Here is an 18304-nt window from a genome sequence, read left to right as displayed (position 1 = left end):
CACTGAGAATTTGGGTCCTGCTCCCTGAGCCGCTCTATAGAGGCGAGGTCTCTCCTCAAAGCCTGCTCGCGCTCTTGAAGAGTCCTCTGCCTAAGGGCGTGAGCCTGCAACTCCTCACCATAGTTTTTTCCATACGTTACCATATGCATACGTCATACGAGTATGGAAGTATGATTGGAGTATGGTTCAGTCCCTAGGGCTGAAACATATATGGAAGTATGATTGGAGTATGGTTCAGTCCCTAGGGCTGAAACATACGTGACCCTAATTTTACTCAAAAACATTTAGAAAAATATACATTGTACACATTACATTGACATAGAACTACAAACTTTCAAATTGAAACTTCAGAATTCAAACTTGTATTAATATTAAAGTCATGATTCCTGAAAGTTCAAAGAGTCCAGCCTCGGCCCTCTAGAGACCAAAGGCATTTGGAATTTGGATTCTGATACATAGTGTCAATGATAGATCAATACTACACCAAACATCATGATCAAAGGTAGTAGGTAGTAGAAACTTGGAATTAGGTAACACACCAAAACATCAAAGACAAAACATCATAGAAGAAAAGGTTGCCACAGCCTGGAAATAAAGCTAAAAATTGAAATGCATCACGATTCACAACCGATGAGGCGCAAGCCTCAAGCTGCATCCTGCATCCTCATCCTCATTCTCTTGCTCATCCTCATCCTCTTCATCATCTGCATCAGTGCCATCCTCCTCCTTCTCCTCCTCCTCCTCCTTGAGATCATCCTTGAGGCCAACGACAGCCAAAGTCGTCCAACAATGTATGGAGTACGGATTAGCAACATATGGATTAGAATAGTGCTAAAAAATGCGTTTTCCAAGGTTTTGGCCAGGCACAAAATCGATTTCCCCCCCAAACAAACCCCCCCCCCCCCCCCCCCCCCCCCCCACCACACACACACACACAACAAGAAACCACACCCCAAAACCCAAAACCCAAAACCACACCAAAAAAACAAAACAAAACCGGGGGAAAAAAAAACCCTCGTACGAAAAGCTGTACGTACGTAGGTACGGATGGCGTACGAAAAAATCGTGCGTACGCGTACGGATGCAACTATGCTCCTCACTGCTCCTCTAGATCGCATCGGCCACCCACGAAGCCTAGCCCTCGCACGGTGTCATCTCTGACTGCTCCCAAATCCTTGCCATGACCTGCTAGATCTCCTCGTCCTGCAAGAGGTCTTCCGGAATGCGGACCCCCTTCTGGGGAAGACCTTGGCGGGGCTGATCTAAGTGAAGTACTACTGCAGAGTGGTTTGACATCGTGATACTTGCTAGAATCTCGGTAGAGCTGCCTCTATGTAATGCCCAGACCCCAACGTAGAAACAATCTAGTCTCTCAAGCAGTCCATCATGTCTCCTCTGTCCGAAGGAGAAGACGAGGCTGCTAGGTATCCTGCTGAAATTTGGCTCTCGCCACGGGTCTTTGCCACCACTGATCATGAAAATGAGCTGCTCCCAGGTGCTACGCTTTGCTGCTGGCATCTCAGAGAAGGAGGCACTGCCCTGCTTGTCTTTCCCAAACTCCAGGTTGTTTAAATTTTTCTCCAACGATCCAGGAGTCTACATCCGGAAGACACTCTAACAACCTCCTCCAAAAGGCCGGGCAATGCTCTCTGCACGTTGGGGCATACACGTTCAAGACCCCAATCGTGGACTCTCCCGTCCTAACTCCCATCCAAAATTCCCGTCTTGGGATAAGCTCGCCTTGATTGTAGACCTCTAGAGCCAAAGTGTGTCAGAGCGAGATGCTGACCCCTCCGCTCCATCCTACTACAGGGGACCACTTCTCCGAACCTCTCCCTGGGAGAAGGTGGTGTCGCCGTCTGATGTCTGATGCTGAGAACATATGCTCCTGAATCAAAAGGATGTTTACTGTCTGCCCTACCATTGCCTTGTGTAACTCCTGCCAGAGTATGAGGTACTCGGTTGACTACGAGCACGATCATGGAGCCCGTGCACGATCCAACTCACTATGGTTCAGCTCATGAGGACGGGGATGCAGAAAACAAGGCTCTCCTGTGAGTGGATGCATGTTCCAAAAAGACCTCCTTATGTGACTTTGCTGGGGGTTTGGAGGGCGAGTAGTTCGTGTCTATGCGTCGGTGTACTAGGGTGGATACCGGCTCAATGCCGATCATCCGTGCCCACTTCATCATGAAGGAGACTTCCACCCCGAACAACTCTGCACACTTCTGGAGGGGCCAATAGTATGCCTGATCCACCTTTGCCTCAAGCGGCAATCTGATAACTCCTACCGCCAAACCACACATTGGCTCCTCTCGCATGAAGCTCAGTTGAAAATTCACCTCCGCACCATGGGTGTGCCAAAGGTCCACATGACCGCATCCAACCACAACTTGTTAGGCAGACGTTTGCCTTTCAACATGCACCTAGCCATCTCCATCACTGACCTATTTTTCCACTCAGCCACGGGATTCTATTGAGGAGTATAAGGCACCATGCATCAATGATGTATGCCATGTGAAGCCAAAACAACAGCAAGCTCCTTGGACATGTATTCACCCCCTCTGTTTGTATTAAGGTGAGCAATGTGCAGCCCACTCTCATTCTCAGCCAAGGCAATAAAGTGCTTGAAGCATGACGAAACTTCAAATTTGGATTTTAAGGCGAAAATCCAAGTGTACTTGGTGAAGTCATCAATAAAAGTGAGAAAATAATAGAAGCCCCCAAGAGCTGCAACCCTCATAAGTCCACAAACATCACTATGAACCAGATAAAGCTTGCGTGAAACACCAACTCTCCCATCCTTGGGAAACGTAGCATGGTGCATTTTACCAAGCAAGCATGGTTTACAAAAATGCTTTGAAGGCATATGCATTTTGGGAAGATCAACAACCATACCATCCTTATATATCTTCACCAAAGCTCCAAAATTGAGGTGTCCAAACCTCTCATGCCACAAATGGGTATCTGCCATGGTAGAATCAAGAGCAAAGGCTTGTGCATCTACAAGTGCAGCATCATCATCCAAACATCTGTCATAAGCATCAAGTCTATAAAGACGCTAGTCAATGTGCTAGTCAAGACCATGGTAAAGGCATGTGTAGCATCATACATCGCACACCTAACACCATAAAAAAGAACCTGAAAGCCACATGTAGCTATGGTTGAAATAGAAATGAGGTACTTATGAATGCCTAGAACATAAAGCACATTCTTTAGAGTAACAATATCACCAAAGACAGAAGTAAGAGCAACTTGCCGAATACCTTTCACGCTATATGATGCATTATTGGCACATGTGACACTGCCCCCCTGAGATGTATGCTCTAATGAGCTGAATAACTTCCGGCAGGAAGTGATGTGCTTGCTAGCACTACTATCAAAGAACTAGGCATCACAAACACCTGAAACTGCCATGCAAGCATCATGAACATTAGGATTATACTGTCATGTAACCAAGAAAGCCTAATTCTGGTCTTGTGCAAAATTAGCGGACTCATGTCGATCTTCTGCACTAGAAGAACCAGATACTGTTAGACTCCTTTTCAGATGCAATGGGCTTCCTGCATTCAAAAATATCATGCCCAATTTTCCGTAATAGTTACATCTCTTCTTGTTTTATTATCCCCTGAAGAAGAGGCACTATGTGAATGATCAGCATCGGAATGAGGGGGTTTACCAGCTGAAACCTTGCCGTTGCCTTTATTTTTGTGCTGGGCAGCAAAGGCTTGATCACTAGCCATAGAAGCATTGCGATTCACACGGCTTTGCTCCTCTTGAAGAAGAAGAGCGACCAGCTGGTCAAATGAGAAATGGTTGGCATTGCCACCTGCAACGAACCTCAATGTAGTAGCAAAGCCTTGATAAGAATCAAGCAACCCATCAAGGGTATTAGAAACAATATGAGAATCAGGCATAATCTTATCAATGTTGGCCAATTTCTCTTTCAAGTCCTTCACATTAATAAGATAGGCATCCATGTTACCACCAATGTTTCAATTGCTTGCGGAGATAGGCAACCCTTGCCTCATTCCACACCTGATACAAAGATGCAAGCTAATCCCATGCTTGCTTAGCTGTCTTGCAAGACCGGATGTGAGGGATAATAACCGGTTTCACTGAAAGAGCAATCAAGGCATGTGCTTTGGCATCACGAACATTCCATTGAATCTGCTCTTGTGTAGGAGGCAAAGTACCTGTAACAGTAGCTGCATCACCTAAAGACCCATCACCTGAAGTAGAATCAGAGGCAGTAGGTGCAATACCAGAAGCGGCATTACGTGTAGGCCTGGCCTCAGAACCTGAAATAATATGCCATAAATGCTTGGCAACCAAAATATGTCTCATCATGTATGACCACATGGGGTAATTGGTGCCATCAAGCTTGTCATCAGCCCCAAGCATTCTAAAAAGGTCATCTTTGTTGCTAGCCATTGATGCAAATGGAGAAGCAGTAGCACAATTGACAAAGGCAAAAAGGAGATACAACTCTCATTTGCAAGAACTAGCAACTGCACAAGCCTCAAGGCTTTCAACTGCACAAATAACTTGCTGTCCCAACAAAGAAGCTGAATGAACAGGAAGTATGTGGCTTCAAGAGTGCGAGAACCACTCCCAAATGCAAAGAATGGTGACCTTCAATGCTCCAAAGTGTAGCAGCAAGCTCTAAACACCAAAGTCGGCTGTTGTATGAGCTTAAGAAATGGACATGCTTCTCGAAACATCATCAAAGTGTTGAAGAAAGCTTCGAATCAGCTGGCACGATTCTGGCGGACTGAACTGCTTTAAAAACCTGCTGCAATTTCAGTACAGGTCCGTACAGGGTGTACGGACCACACGCCTGAAGCGAGATGCAATCCATACAGCTCTGACAGCTCTGTACGGATGCCGTACTGCAGTAAATGCGCTGCCAACTCCGTACGGCAGGCGTACCGCTGATGACAGTCCGTACAGATTCTGTACAAGCTCAGAACAGCCCTAAATGCACCTGCAGAATTCCTTACAGCATTTAATGTGCTTCTGTCAGTGTACATACAGTCTTTACGGGGCTGTACGGCTCACACGTTTGGAGCCGCCTGCACAGAAAAAGTCCGTACAGATCTGCAGCAGGGCTCGGATCATCCAAAATCGAGTTATCTACGCACACGTGTGGAAGGGACCTGAGAAATGATCCAACCAGCAGGAAAACGGGCTGCCAAACAGCTCCCAATGGCTCCAGGAGGACTCCGGGTGGTTGGAAATGGCTAGAGGGTGGATCCCTGACCTGCTCTGATACCACTGTTGGCTATGACAATCAATGAAAGCTCATAAATGAATGGGGGAAAGCCAAAAAAGAGCTGCTGTATTGAAAAATGTTGCTACAACAAGGGTGGAGGCTCAAGGGTGAGCCAACATAACAAAGGGCTAACTGCCCTAACTGGACTTAGTGTCCTAACTGACCTAGGTGGTACAGGTTCTAACTGTACCAATAGTCCTAACTGACTATAACTAGGCCTACAAGGCACATACCAAGGAACAAGTGGCACCTATGGATAGCCCATAGAATGGCCTACAGTATGGGGGTTTCTTTCGTTTTGTTATTTTTTGTGTGGCTGGATTTGATGGGCTGGTGGGCAGGTAAGGTAGACAGGCCTATCAGAGTGGGCAATTTAAATTGGGCATATTTGGTGCTTGCTGCCTCATTTCATCCACTTCCGCTCAAGCCTCTCTCCAATTTCCATCTGCTCTCTAGTTGTCCTCCCATCTCAGCCCATCTCAAGGCTGGCTGCTGCCCCTTCGTTCAGCCCACACAGTCCTTTTTGTGGCTGTTGCAGGTCATGCTGGCCCTTCGTTCAGCCCACACAGTCCTTTTTGTGGCTGTTGCAGGTCATGCTGGCCCTTCCCACTTTTCAGCCATTCTTTAGCTTTCTTGATATGCCTCCTTACGGTCCATTGCTCCTTCTTATCTCCTTCTAATTGCAGCTCTCCTTCTAAGGCCCATATAACACCATAGACTTGTGAGTTGTTAATCTATTATGTTCTGCAATGTAAATCCAGTAATTGGTTACAACTATCAGCCTCCAGTTTGCAAGTCCATGTATGATGTATATACATCAATACTCAACTATGGTTGAGTGTACAAGATCGTTGATGGTGATTGATCATTGCATCCTATGGAATTTAGTTACTGGTATACTCTCCCTCTCTGTCTCCCTGTCTATGCCTCTTGATCTTTCTCTCCCTCCCATCTCATTTGAAAAAAATAAATAATTTTCAAGGGCGGCGTACCTGATAAACCTATTTTTTTCCCCATATGGTATATGTACCAATACTCATGCCATACGTATGGTACCACCTTGATTGAGAGCTTTGTCTGATTTTAGCTTGTCACTTTGCCTATGCATCTAAATTCTAATATCAATCCTAGCAGAGAAACAGTAAAATATAGAATTGGTCGCACAAATGTGCTTTGAAGATTGATACATTTCAGTTGTCCGAGAGGTGCCTGAAAGGGGAACTAGCTGTCTCGCAACTGGTTCTCTTGGTTTTGGCTCACGGTCTGTGGTAACCTCGGAACAGGTGCCAGCATCCAATGCTATGGACTGTAAAAGCAACAGATTCCTCAGCTCCTGAGGGTATAAAAGAGACTTGTAGGCCAGGCCAGCATAAACACTTAAATGTTTAGTGGTCTTCCAAGAACCTTGAATACCTTCCTCCCAGATCACTTGCAACATATAAACTGATGTGGAGCCATATGTTGACGAAAGTGGCAGTAGGTGGTAACTGTTGTATCATTTGCAAAGTCCAGTAAGTGCTCCCTCTTTTCCCTTTGCAATCTGAAGAAATAGCCCAGAGTCTCTGCCATGAAGAGAAACAAGAGGGGGCCTAGCACAGGCCTACAATATTGACGGTGAGAGAGAAAAGCTACCCCACTGTGGCCGGCGACGATGTGTTGGAACTGCTTGTGTATAGGGCTGCAGCAGCCAGCCCCTCTAATTCATTGCATTGAGAAGCCTGATTATGGTGTCCTCCAAAAGTATAGGGCTGCAGCAGCCAGCCCCTCTAATTCATTGCATTGAGAAGCCTGATTACCTCATGGTGTCCTCCTAAAAAACCAATCAATTTCCTCCTAGAAGGGGAAGGAGTTGGCTAAGATCTTGTAGGCTGTAGTGCCTGATCTCAGCTTTGCCTCCCCACTTTGATATGAGACAAATCCAACCCCTAGATAGGAAAGCTGGTATCAGTGTGGAGTCAAATCCATTGTCTCTGACAACAGCTCTTTGGAATTCACCAAGCGAATCATTTGGAAAGGGCATGAAGTATCTCGCATATCCTCTCGATTTGTGGATGCATCCTGTGCTTCCATCTCATGGAAAAATGTTGGTGATCTGAAAACTATAAGAGGGAAGAGAAGCCATCCTCACCCTGGTACTTTCACACCAGTAGGCCCTTTAAGACCTCTAGCAACTCATTGTCTGTAAATGGGGCCTCCAATTGGTTTATCTTAGTCTTTGGGATGACCCCTTGTAAAAAATATTGATACCCATTAACAAGAATAAAGGAGCTGTGTACTGAGGTTGAATGCTTATTGTTATGTTAGCCTGATTACATGTTCTGGTGAAGTTTTCGGCTTGCGGCAACTTGTCATTTCAATGTTCAAGAAGATATCTGATGCATTGGTTTCCCTTTTTTTTCTCTCTTCTTTCCAATTGTTGCATGGTCGTTTTCTTAAACTAAAGAGAACCTTTTCTTGCAGTTCAACAGTCCAGATCTATTCGATATGTACTCAGTGGGAGTAATCTTTATGCAGATGGCATGTGTCACTTTGCGGACACCTGTGGGGCTGCAATCATTCAAATCAGAGCTCGAAGGAGTTGGCTATGACTTGAAAAGATGGAGACAGAACACCAGAATAAGACCAAATCTAGAGATTCTTGACTCTGATGGAGGGAAGGGATGGGATCTAGCTACAAAACTAGTTTGTGAACGGGGTTTTCTCCGGCGGGGTCGTCTTTCAGCTGCTGCAGCATTAAGGCATCCATATTTTTTGCTAGGAGGTGACCAAGCAGCAACTGTCCTTTCCAAACTGTCCCTCACAAAATAAATAATGTCATAGATGTACCATACAAAACTTTGTAAATCTAGCCATTAATTGGTTTTCTTTTAAGGTGTTGCTGTCTTTGGTTGCAGAAGAAAGTATCAGATTTTTTCGTCTGACTGGATGGCTTAAAATAAATATTAAATTTCCAGATTGGAAGGACCAGGTTGCAGGTCTACTAGTAGATTGAGTGTCAAATCTAGGAAAATTTAACGAGATTTGCACATTAAATACAAAGGGATATTACAACTGGTGTTGTCATCATCTACACCTTTGTTACAGGGTTTTCCATTTCTTCCAGCTGTCATTCCCAGGCACATCAAACCGTTGCCCACACTCTGTGTCACTTGTTTTTTTTGGTGTCCCTCCTTGGGAGGTCAAGGTGAAACCCACCATGCCCCCACTCTTTTCTTTGCTATTTTTGTTTTCCTATTGTGATTGGACTCTTGCTATAATAACTTGCAACTTTGAGTGCTATGGTTCATGTCAAAGCCATGCTTAACCCTGTTTTTTTTGGTTGGGGGGGGGGGATGTCATTTAAAGGCAAACTGCAATATCATTTATGCTTTTATTACAATCCCCCATGAAGATCACAGTTCGCATTTAATTGCTCCAGCATCCTCTTTTTGTTTAATGACACATCTGCTCGTCTAAGAACTTGGTAAAACTCTCCTTTGAAGCTTTGATTGTCACATTTGAGGGCAACCTTTGAGGTGAGCACTTGTACGCACACTCATCTACTTTTTATTGCTTTTCGGCTTGTGTCTCTGAGTACGATGTCCAAGGCCGGGGCTTCCATCTGTCTCATAATGATGCTTGGGGAGGTATCTTATCAAACCTCTGGGTCATTGGAAAGCATAAAATGGTATCGAAGGGTAAAGGAGAAAGTGGACGATGCAAGGTCATGTATATGTGCAAATGTGAATAGCAAATGTGAAGTTGAGTACTTGCAGATGCATCACTCCTCATATGAAGGGCAACGGTTTAAGACATCATGTCCTATTAATTGCTGTATTGGCTCACTCTTAGGGCTCATCTTATTTGATGTAATTGAATTGACATATTAACTTTGTGTTGGAATGCTAGAAATTAGTGAAATTATAACATGTCAACAAGCACTCAAAATTTTGTAAACTAAAATCTTCAAAACCTAGCCTTGTTTGGAAGACATTGTGAATTAAATGTAAACAAAAATATGTTTTGGTAGGGGGAGCACTAAATCTAACTCTTTTTTTTTATTCTTTAATTTCTAGTTCATCTTAGATATTTTATGATCTTGCTGTATAAACTTGATTGGATGTTCCTTTTTCACAATAGAATTGCATCTCTATGGATATAACGATTTAGAGACAGCTTTTAAACTTAGTTTTTATTTTTGGAATGCATACACCTTAATAAAAATAATAACTCGTAAGTGTAGTAAATCACTTATAAAAGCCATAAGCGTAGATGGATTTGGGACTTTCTTGTCCCTTGTTTTGATCAATGATTATAGGCTTATATCTTGAAATAGATTTCAAGTAGTTGTCACAAATTATCAAGCACCTTGATACAGTTGTAATAGTTCTATTGATTCATAGAAAGATATTCATTCTAACTATCAGTACAACAAGCTATCTAGTATTGAGCATCAATTTCAAGTGCCCTTGAGAAAAATGTATTAGTTTTTCTCATATCACATAGTTCTGGAACCTTTGAGCATGTCCAAAGGCATGGTGCATCTTTTCTTTGCAATTTGTCATCCCACGAACTATTGGATGCAACGGGGTACTGAATACACCCTTCACCAATTCATAGAAAAATGATATGTGATGTACTAGTCCCCAATGCTTAAATATTTGTGATGTAGTAAAAGTTATCCATCTTCTATATATTTTTCACTATTTGCAAAGTATTTTAATACTCTCTCTCCCTTGTAGCAAAGTTGTCTATCTTACAATTCTATAAAGGGCGAGGGTTGAACTATAAAGTATCAAAGGAGGCTTTATAGACTCCAAACTTTTGAGTAATTGATCCACCGTCTTGAGATTAAAAGAAGAAAGTTTATTTTGGAAGATTTTAGAACGAATAGGAGCTCCATTACTTAGTAAGAACAAGCTTCTCGGGCACCCCTTGTTCCAATCGTGCCGCACATCTAAACGTTAACTTTCGGACATAAAAATCATACCACAACCCCTTAACATTAACATCCCAATCGTACAAACCCTAAACATTAAATTTTGGGCATTAAAAATGAATTTCTTGTATCATTTTAGACAAGATCGTTGGGTGTTGCCAAAAGGGGGCTAATGGTCACGTGCCATGGGACAATTTGGGCATTGTGGGGCCCCAAACCTACTACCTATCCACCTTCTAGGATTCCTTATTATTCATGAAAGAGTGTGGCCTTTGGGGTGGTGAACTCCTCCCCCCTTAGAGAAAATAGACATAGTAGGTATTATACTATGTAGCTAGCTTTATTTTCTCCATAAATGGCTCGTCGATACTCTCTCCTTAGATGCCTACTTTGTTGTACATGGTTGATTAATCACAAGGCACAATTATACATGCCAAATCGTGCTTTATTCACATTTCCAAGAGAGGGTTGAGGCATCATCCCCAATGAATTCAACCCCCCTCTTGCATCATATCCTAGATGGCCCCTCCTTTCGCTCAAAGGCCATTTTTCTCCAAAATTGACATGCTTTAAAACTTGTCAAAGTCGGGTAGCATGACTATCGAACAATATTGGGTCAACATACATAGGATGCTTTTTTAATTGATAGAGCTATAATGAATGTCCCATGCCAAGCACCACTTAAACCATAAAGAGCTACCATAAGAGGGTTGTCCCCCTCATCAATGGTGAGTCAATGGTGCCACCACAAATTGCCACAACTAGTCATCACGAAGATCATATACTAGGCATCTGCAGCCATCAAAAATTACTCTGAAACCTGAAGTAGCAATTGCTGAAATTGAAATCAAGTTGACTTTAATGGCAGGCACAAAAAGAACATTTGTCAGAGTGACAGGATGGCTGGAAATGGATGTGAGCTGCACATCTCCAACTCCTTTTACAGCATATGAAGCATTAGTAGCACATGTAACAGTGCCCCCTCGAGCTGCATCAGCTAGAGAATGAAACAACTGTCTGCAAGATTTGACATGCTTGGAAACACCACTATCAAAGTACCAGGACTGAGCATCATTAGCAGTAAAGAATGCATCAGCTTTGGAGGGATCAAATGAGCAATGGACAGCCCATGCCCAATCAACCTGAAGAGCATGTGCATGTGAAGCATCTGCTGGCTCATGGGATTCAATGGCATGTGAGGCATTAACTATCAATCCTGCGTTCTTTTTTTCTGAAGCAATGCGCTGCCTGCATTCTGAAATGTCATGTCTAGACTTGCAACAATAGTTGCATCTTTTCTTCTTTCCCTTATCTGCTGTATTTTTAGATGCATGGGAGGAATTGCAGCTGCTATGCGTAGAGGAATTGCAGCTGCTATGCGCAGATTTTGGCTTGCCCATAGGCTTGGAAGCCTTGCCTCTTCCTGTCTACTGTGAAGCAAATGCATGATCAGGAATAATGGCTTGTTTGTTAGCTCTACTTTGCTCTTCCTGCAAAAGCAAAGTAACTAGCTGGTCAAAAGAATAGTGGTCTGGATTACCCATGGCCACTAATCGAAGGGTTGTAGCAAACCCTTGATATGTATCTGGCAGTCCATTCAATGTGGTACTGACAAGCTGTGAATTTGGCACCACCTCATCAATGTTGGCAAGCTGTTCCATGAGGTCCTTGACCTTTGTCAAATATGCATCCATTGACTCACCTTCATTCATATTTACTTCCTGTAATTGCCTTCTCAAATATGCAACACGAGCTTCATTGCGAATCTGATAGAGAGAAGCCAATTTATCCCAAGCATCCTTTGCTGTCCTGCAAGACCAGATGTGTGGAATAATGATTCTCTTGCATGATAAAGCAATGCATGAAAGTGCATTTGCATCTCTTGCATCCCATCTTGACTATTCTTGAGTTGGAAGAGCAGTAGCAGGAGTGCTAGAGGAAGAGGCATCAGGAGGAGTACCCCCTGCAGAAGAACCAGCAGTAGAAACAACCACTGTAGCATTGGCTGGCCTGAGATCAGCCCCAGAAACAATATTCCACAAATGCTTTGCAACAAGAATATGTTTCATGAGATAAGACCACATCGGATAGTTGGTGCCATCCAACTTATCATCTTCACGAAGAACTCCAAATAAATCTTGATTGTTCCCAGCCATACCAACTATGATACCCTGAAAAAGACCTGAAAATCCAAAAGCCTCAAGGCTATCACTGCAAAAAAAGCTGGCTGTCCCAAAAATGACAGCAAATATCTGCAAATTTCAGACCCAAATCAAACGGCAAATGCAGATTTGACCCAAATGTGACCGTGACAGGCAATGTTCACTACAAAAGCAGCAAATTTGGCAAAAGCCCCAAATTTATTGAGGGCAAATAGGCCAAAAAGAGGGCAAATGTAGAAAAGCCCCAAATTTTGCGGAAATTTTGCAAATGTGACCCAATGTATGATAATCTGACCCAATGTCCTGCAAATTTGACTCAATATCCTGCAAAAAAAGACTCAATGTCCTGCAAATGTGACTCAACGCACTGCAATCAAGCTATACAGACAGCTCAAGTACAACGTACGGCTGTACTGTCAGCTTAAGTACGGCTGTACGGCTGTACGGACGTACGGTGTACCACTGAAGGTACGGAGATCTGCGTAGGACTTGTACTGCAGGTAAGGTATGGGGATCTACGTAGAACTTGTACTGCATGTACGGGTTTGTACGGGCAGCGCAAGTACGGATCGCGTGTATGGATCAGGTACCACTGAAATTACGACGATGTAGATGTACAACGGCGCAGTTGTACAGCGACGCGGATGTACGGCGACGTGGATGAACGGCGACCCGCGATGTAGATGTACGACGACGCGCGATTCAGTATGGCCATGCAATGTGCGACGACGCGTAGGTACACTGAAGGTACAGTACGATATCCGTACTGGTTGTATGGAGGTCCGTACTGTTGTACGAGCAATATGGACAACAGGTACAGGAAGCGAAGCTGGGCTCTGATACCACTGTAGGTACGATACGAAGAGAGAGAGAGAGAGAGAGAGTGCAGGTACAAGACAAGTCAATTGCTAAGTAGTCACATCAAAAAACTTAGATAACTTGAAAACACACAAGTACAAAGTACTTGTACCTAGACCTAGGACTAAGTGTCCTAGGTGTCACATAGGACTGAGTGTCCTATGTGGCCTAGAAGGCACTAACACTATAAGTGCCTACACTTATGCCTACAAGGCACATACCATGGCCTATAGGGCATCACTAGAACCACCAGAAGATGGCCTACAAGGAGGAGACTTTTGATCCTGTTCAGACAGATGCCTTCTAGACTCCAGAGGTGGATGTTGCTGCAGCCCCAGACACTACAGTTCCACATCAGGAGGGGCCTTTAGATCCACCAGCCCCAGTCACTTTGGTCTTTGACCCCTTGGTTTCTGACCACGAGGGGGCTACAGGTACTTCTTCTCGACAGACTGTTCCTGCCACAGTTAGGACAACCGAGAAAGTGCAGGTACAGATGAGGACTCCTGATTCCTCTTCACCCCAGCCACATGCCTCCTCAACCCCCAGCTCCAATTCTGCCGATAGAGGCCTGGCAGGTCCTTCTCCTCCATCTTCCATGAGTGCAGGTCTTCTTTGCACTCCTCGGCCAGACTTGCTTATCATGGCACATTCGACGACTTTCATGGATGATGAGGAGTTTGTGCCCTCCACCTTAGGGGTCCCGATCATTGGGATTCCTTTTGATAGGGCCTCCCTTGCAGTAGGTGTGGGGATCCTTTCACCTGTTGAGTTTCCTGCCCTCAGCAGGAGTGTTTCGGCCCAGGGGAAGCTGGTCTCCTCTACTAGGTCGGGTAAGCCTTTCCATCCAGCATCCTCCTGTCGATGAGAATAGTCAGCTGGAACATACAGGGCCTAGGCGGAGTTCCACACCGTCGCCGTAGGCAGCTGATCCGGAACCAGCTTCATCCAGGCATCACTGGAGCTGCTATTGATATCCTTTTTATCCAGGAACACAAGCTGGATGCCAGTGATTGCTCTAAGTCTGGCAAACTGCTTTCAGGACATACCTTCTGGTCACTTGTTATGGGCACAAGGGGAGGTACTTGCATTTCATTCTCTTTCTATTCTCCCCTTGGTTGTTGGTCATGGTATTATCTCCCCTTCTAGAGCTGAATGGATCATTATTTTGATTGGAGGGCATAAGATTGGTCTTCTCAATCTTTATGCTCCCAACAACAAAGGGGAGTGGATCTCCTTTTGGAAGGAGTTACTCTCTTGGGCCCCCATTGCAGATTCTTGGATCATTGGTGGCGACTTCAACATGGTTGAGTTGCCTTCAGACTAAAAGGGAGGCAGACAGGGTGGAATTCATTCTTTGGAGAGGGCAGCCTGGGATGCCTTCCTCTTTCAGTTCAGTGGCAGGGACACTTGGTTGGATGATGCCTTTCATATTATGCCATAGTCACTCCTGTACTCTTGGTCGAACAGGAGAATACACATGCCCATTCATGCACGGATTGACAGATTTTATGTAGACGATTGGGCACTTGATAGAGGAGGATCTGTATGCATTTCTACTGGGGTTTCCACCTCAGATCATTTTCCAATGGTGTTGTAGATTCTTGAGCCTCATCGGAGAGGACGCTCTGCTAGTGTCAGGATTCCGGATGCTTTTTATGCAGAGGAGAGCCTCACGGAGGATATTTTACAGATTTGGGTTTCTCACATACAGGGTGGAGCTGTCCACCCATCTCAGGTAGCTGCAGCCTTATCGGGAATTAGTGACTATTATCATACAGTCGCTGATTCTAGGAGACGTGAGATTCTCAGATGTGAGATTGGTATACGCCAGCACTTAGCGTCCCTTCAGAGGAAAGAGCAGAAGAGGCCCATAGATGCTTGGATTCAGGAGCGCCTTGCTGCAGCAAGGGCTCATTTGCAGACATTGTTGGATCAGAGAGCAGAATATGCCTTTCATGCACGGGAATCCTTTTGGATTCAGATGGGTGGCAGGGTCAACAAACACTTTTTCTCTACTCATGGGCCCAGACATAGTAGAGATAGTGTTTCGCAGCTTGTTGACTCAGACGGGGTGTTACAGTTAGATCTTGATGCTGTCATGCGTGTAGCTTCAGATTTTTTTGCATCCCTTCTTACTGCAGATCCAGGCACACAGGCCATTGATGATGCCAGAGAGGTTATTTGGTAGTGTATCCCTGTATTGGTGAAGGATGAGATGTATGTTTCTCTGGATGCACCTTTCACCAATGCAGAATTCAAGACTGCATTACTTGCCCTTCACAAGGGCAAGTGCCCAGGTTCAGATGGACTTACCCCCTCCTTTTTTATTACTTTTTGGGAGCAGATTAGTGATCACATTACATCAGCCTCGCAGGGCGTGTGGGACTCTGGTGAGATGCCGGACTCACTTATAGATGGTCTCATTCATCTCATCCCAAAGGGGGGTAATAGGAATCTTGTGTCTCAATGGAGACCCATCACTCTATTGGGCACTTTTTACAAGATTCTGGCGAAAGCCATCAGTCTGTGGCTACAGGTTTTTCTTCTAGATTTGATTCATGACACGTAGACAGGGTTTGTGCATGGCAGAAGTATTGTCGATAATATTTTCTCATTTTGGAAGGCCTCAGAATGGGCCATGCAGAGCCGCCAGAGATTGGCCATTCTACTCTTGGACTTTGAGAAAGCTTACGACAAAGTAGACTGGGATTTTTTAGAGAGTACTCTATCTCGCTTTCGTTTTTTTTTTGAAAAGAGTGATATATTCCATTCAAAACACGTCATACAATAGGTGGGAGAGAAAGTACTCTATCCCTAGCCTCAACAATGTGGCAAAAGAGCCATGGAGGTGGTCTAAAATGCCACGACATCCCAGAAGGGGTCCAGTTAAAAAATAAAGAGTAGTCCCATGTCCTCATGAATGATATAAGTCTCCCACGAGCTGCCAAAGAGGTGCCTGTACACCGCTCCCACTGACTCCTGAGAGTAAATATAATCTCTGCCCAAATGGAAGCGAGAGTGTCAGACTCCGTGCAAAAATGGCCCCCAAGGACAAAAGAACATCGCGAACACCATATTTGCCATAGGGTAATGCTGGAAATCACCTCCCAGGCTGACCCTTCGGCTGAAGTAGGCATGGAATCCTGAGCTGGTACCGGTACCAAAAGTAAATCCTGCGGCTCCATGATGCTGACCTCCGTGGGACCCCGTCTCTGGCGACACTGCATGAAGAAACCGTGGTCTCCTGGCTCTGGCTCAAAGAGAGTAAAGGCTCCAGATCCTCTCCCCCAAAGAGCAGCGCCCCAAGTCATCAGAAAGGACTCAGATGTAACATATGAGAACAACCTGAAGATACCTGTCCATACCACTCTAGAGCTGGTGCAACTCCATAAACAATGCTTGCTAGATTTCTCTGCAAGCTGACAACGCAAACACAAGGAGGGCCTACCCATCTGCTGGAGCCAAGTACCCACAGGTATGCCCCTATGTATAGTGAGCCAAAGAAAGTAGGAGACTTTCCTGGCTCTACTGATGCCCCAAAAGTGAGTCCAGTAGCTCAGCAAGAGCTCTGCAGTAGGTCCCTGTGCGTGCCAATGCTGGGAGGCAGAAGGTATGTGATGAGAGTCTCTCTGCTGAAGCCTATAACCTACCCTCGTCGAGTACTGGAAAAAAGGAAGAGGACGAACGCCTGCCACCAGAGCAGGCCATGCCCACTCACCTGGGTCCCAGTCAAGCTCCGCAAGAGGTCGACCCTGAAAAATCCAAAGTCTCCATCTAATATCCTCTGCAATGGTCAACCTGGAAGGATCTGTGGCCCATTCCTTACCCAGGCAACCAATGACCCTGACTTTCTGCCAAAGAAGCTCCTTACTATCCAGGGGCTGAGTGGGATACAATCTATGAGAGGAGTCCGTCTCAAAATAAATAAACGGTGCCGGTCCTAAGCGAACTCCAATATATAGCCAGCCTCACTAAAACAACCTGACCAGGTAGAAATGGAATCAACATATGCTGCAGCTGTAAGTACATCCCTCCACTTCTGAGGAATAGCTCTCATGATGAGTAATCTGGTGGCAGCAATCTGTCCAAGTGGTCCATGTCTATCTCTGATCACCTCGTCTGACATCTCCACCTCTCCCCTGAACCAATCTCCGACTGTCACAACCCCCTGAGCATGCCATCCGGCCAAGGGAGTCCTAAGTTCTGTACCAAGGGAAGATCCCTGGTACCGAACCAGGGGGTTATGGTAAAGTGGTTGTGGGACAATTTCCTCTCTGGAGGAGGGAACTGCTCTGATGAGGTGCTGTCGAAAATGATCCCATATCTGAATAAGCCTTTTCACAAGTGGTGAGGAAGGCTGAGAATGCTGGTCCGTTAGGAAGATCCAACTGACTCTTCTTGCCCACTGACCTACTGCTCTAGGGGTGCATTGGTGAATCCCATGCAGTAGGAACTACTTCCACGGCTGATCTCCTGGAGTCAGAAAGGGCTCTGCTCTGCATCTCCGGATCAAGAACCCCAAGTCCTCCTTGCGAGAAAGGTAAAGTGATAGTATCCCATGAAACTCTGGCCCTAGTGTCCTCAGAACCATCACCACCACTCCATAGAAAGTTCCGAAGCAATCTCCTCAGCTGACGAATCGAGTCAGCATGAAAGCACCAACATGATGCAACATACCACATAGTCACTAGTAGAACCTGGTTGAGTGTACCAGCGCTCTTCCGGCCAAAGAAAGTCTAGCCGTACTCCAGTAGGCTAGCTTTCTAAGGATACTATCAAGAACTGGGGCAAACTGTTGCGTCGGGGACACCTCAATGCCAACCTGGAAGCGTAGATATCTCGTGGAGGTGCCTCTAGGTATCCATACAAAGCCTCTGTCTCCTCCCCATGCTGGGGTATCCTGCTGAGCTCCAGTCCAGATGCCTTTTGATTTGTTCCAATTGACAAGTCCCCTTGAGGCTAGGCAGAACTTGTCAATTGAATCCGCAGCAGTAACAAGACTATATGCATCTCCTCTGACTGTCAGTGCCACATCATCAGCAAACTCAATGTCCAGAAGCTCCTGCTCCTGCCGGATAGGAAGATGGA

General features: G+C 45.2%; 1 protein-coding gene across 2 annotated transcripts in view; it reads left to right on the top strand.

Moving 5' to 3' along the window:
• LOC147884636 (serine/threonine-protein kinase STN8, chloroplastic-like) overlaps window positions 1–8254 on the top strand; it is a 35583-nt gene extending 27329 nt beyond the window's left edge. The window contains exon 4 of one of the 2 annotated variants that reach the window (XM_087397482.1): window positions 7790–8254. In XM_087397482.1, the coding sequence (XP_087253608.1) occupies window positions 7790–8083 (294 nt within the window). In that variant the 3' untranslated portion in view covers window positions 8084–8254. Of the gene's footprint in view, window positions 1–7735 lie in introns of both variants that reach the window. The other variant, XM_087397481.1, reaches the window with a different exon arrangement.
• The last annotated feature ends 10050 nt before the right edge of the window (window positions 8255–18304 follow it).

Source organism: Dipteris shenzhenensis, chromosome 26 (genome assembly GCF_047967505.1).
Source record: "Dipteris shenzhenensis isolate YYH24624 ecotype China chromosome 26, Dip_SZ_1.0, whole genome shotgun sequence".
NCBI classification, from domain to species: Eukaryota; Viridiplantae; Streptophyta; class Polypodiopsida; order Gleicheniales; family Dipteridaceae; genus Dipteris; species Dipteris shenzhenensis.
Note: the sequence above shows the minus strand (reverse complement) of the source record. Positions and strands in the feature narration are given on the sequence as shown.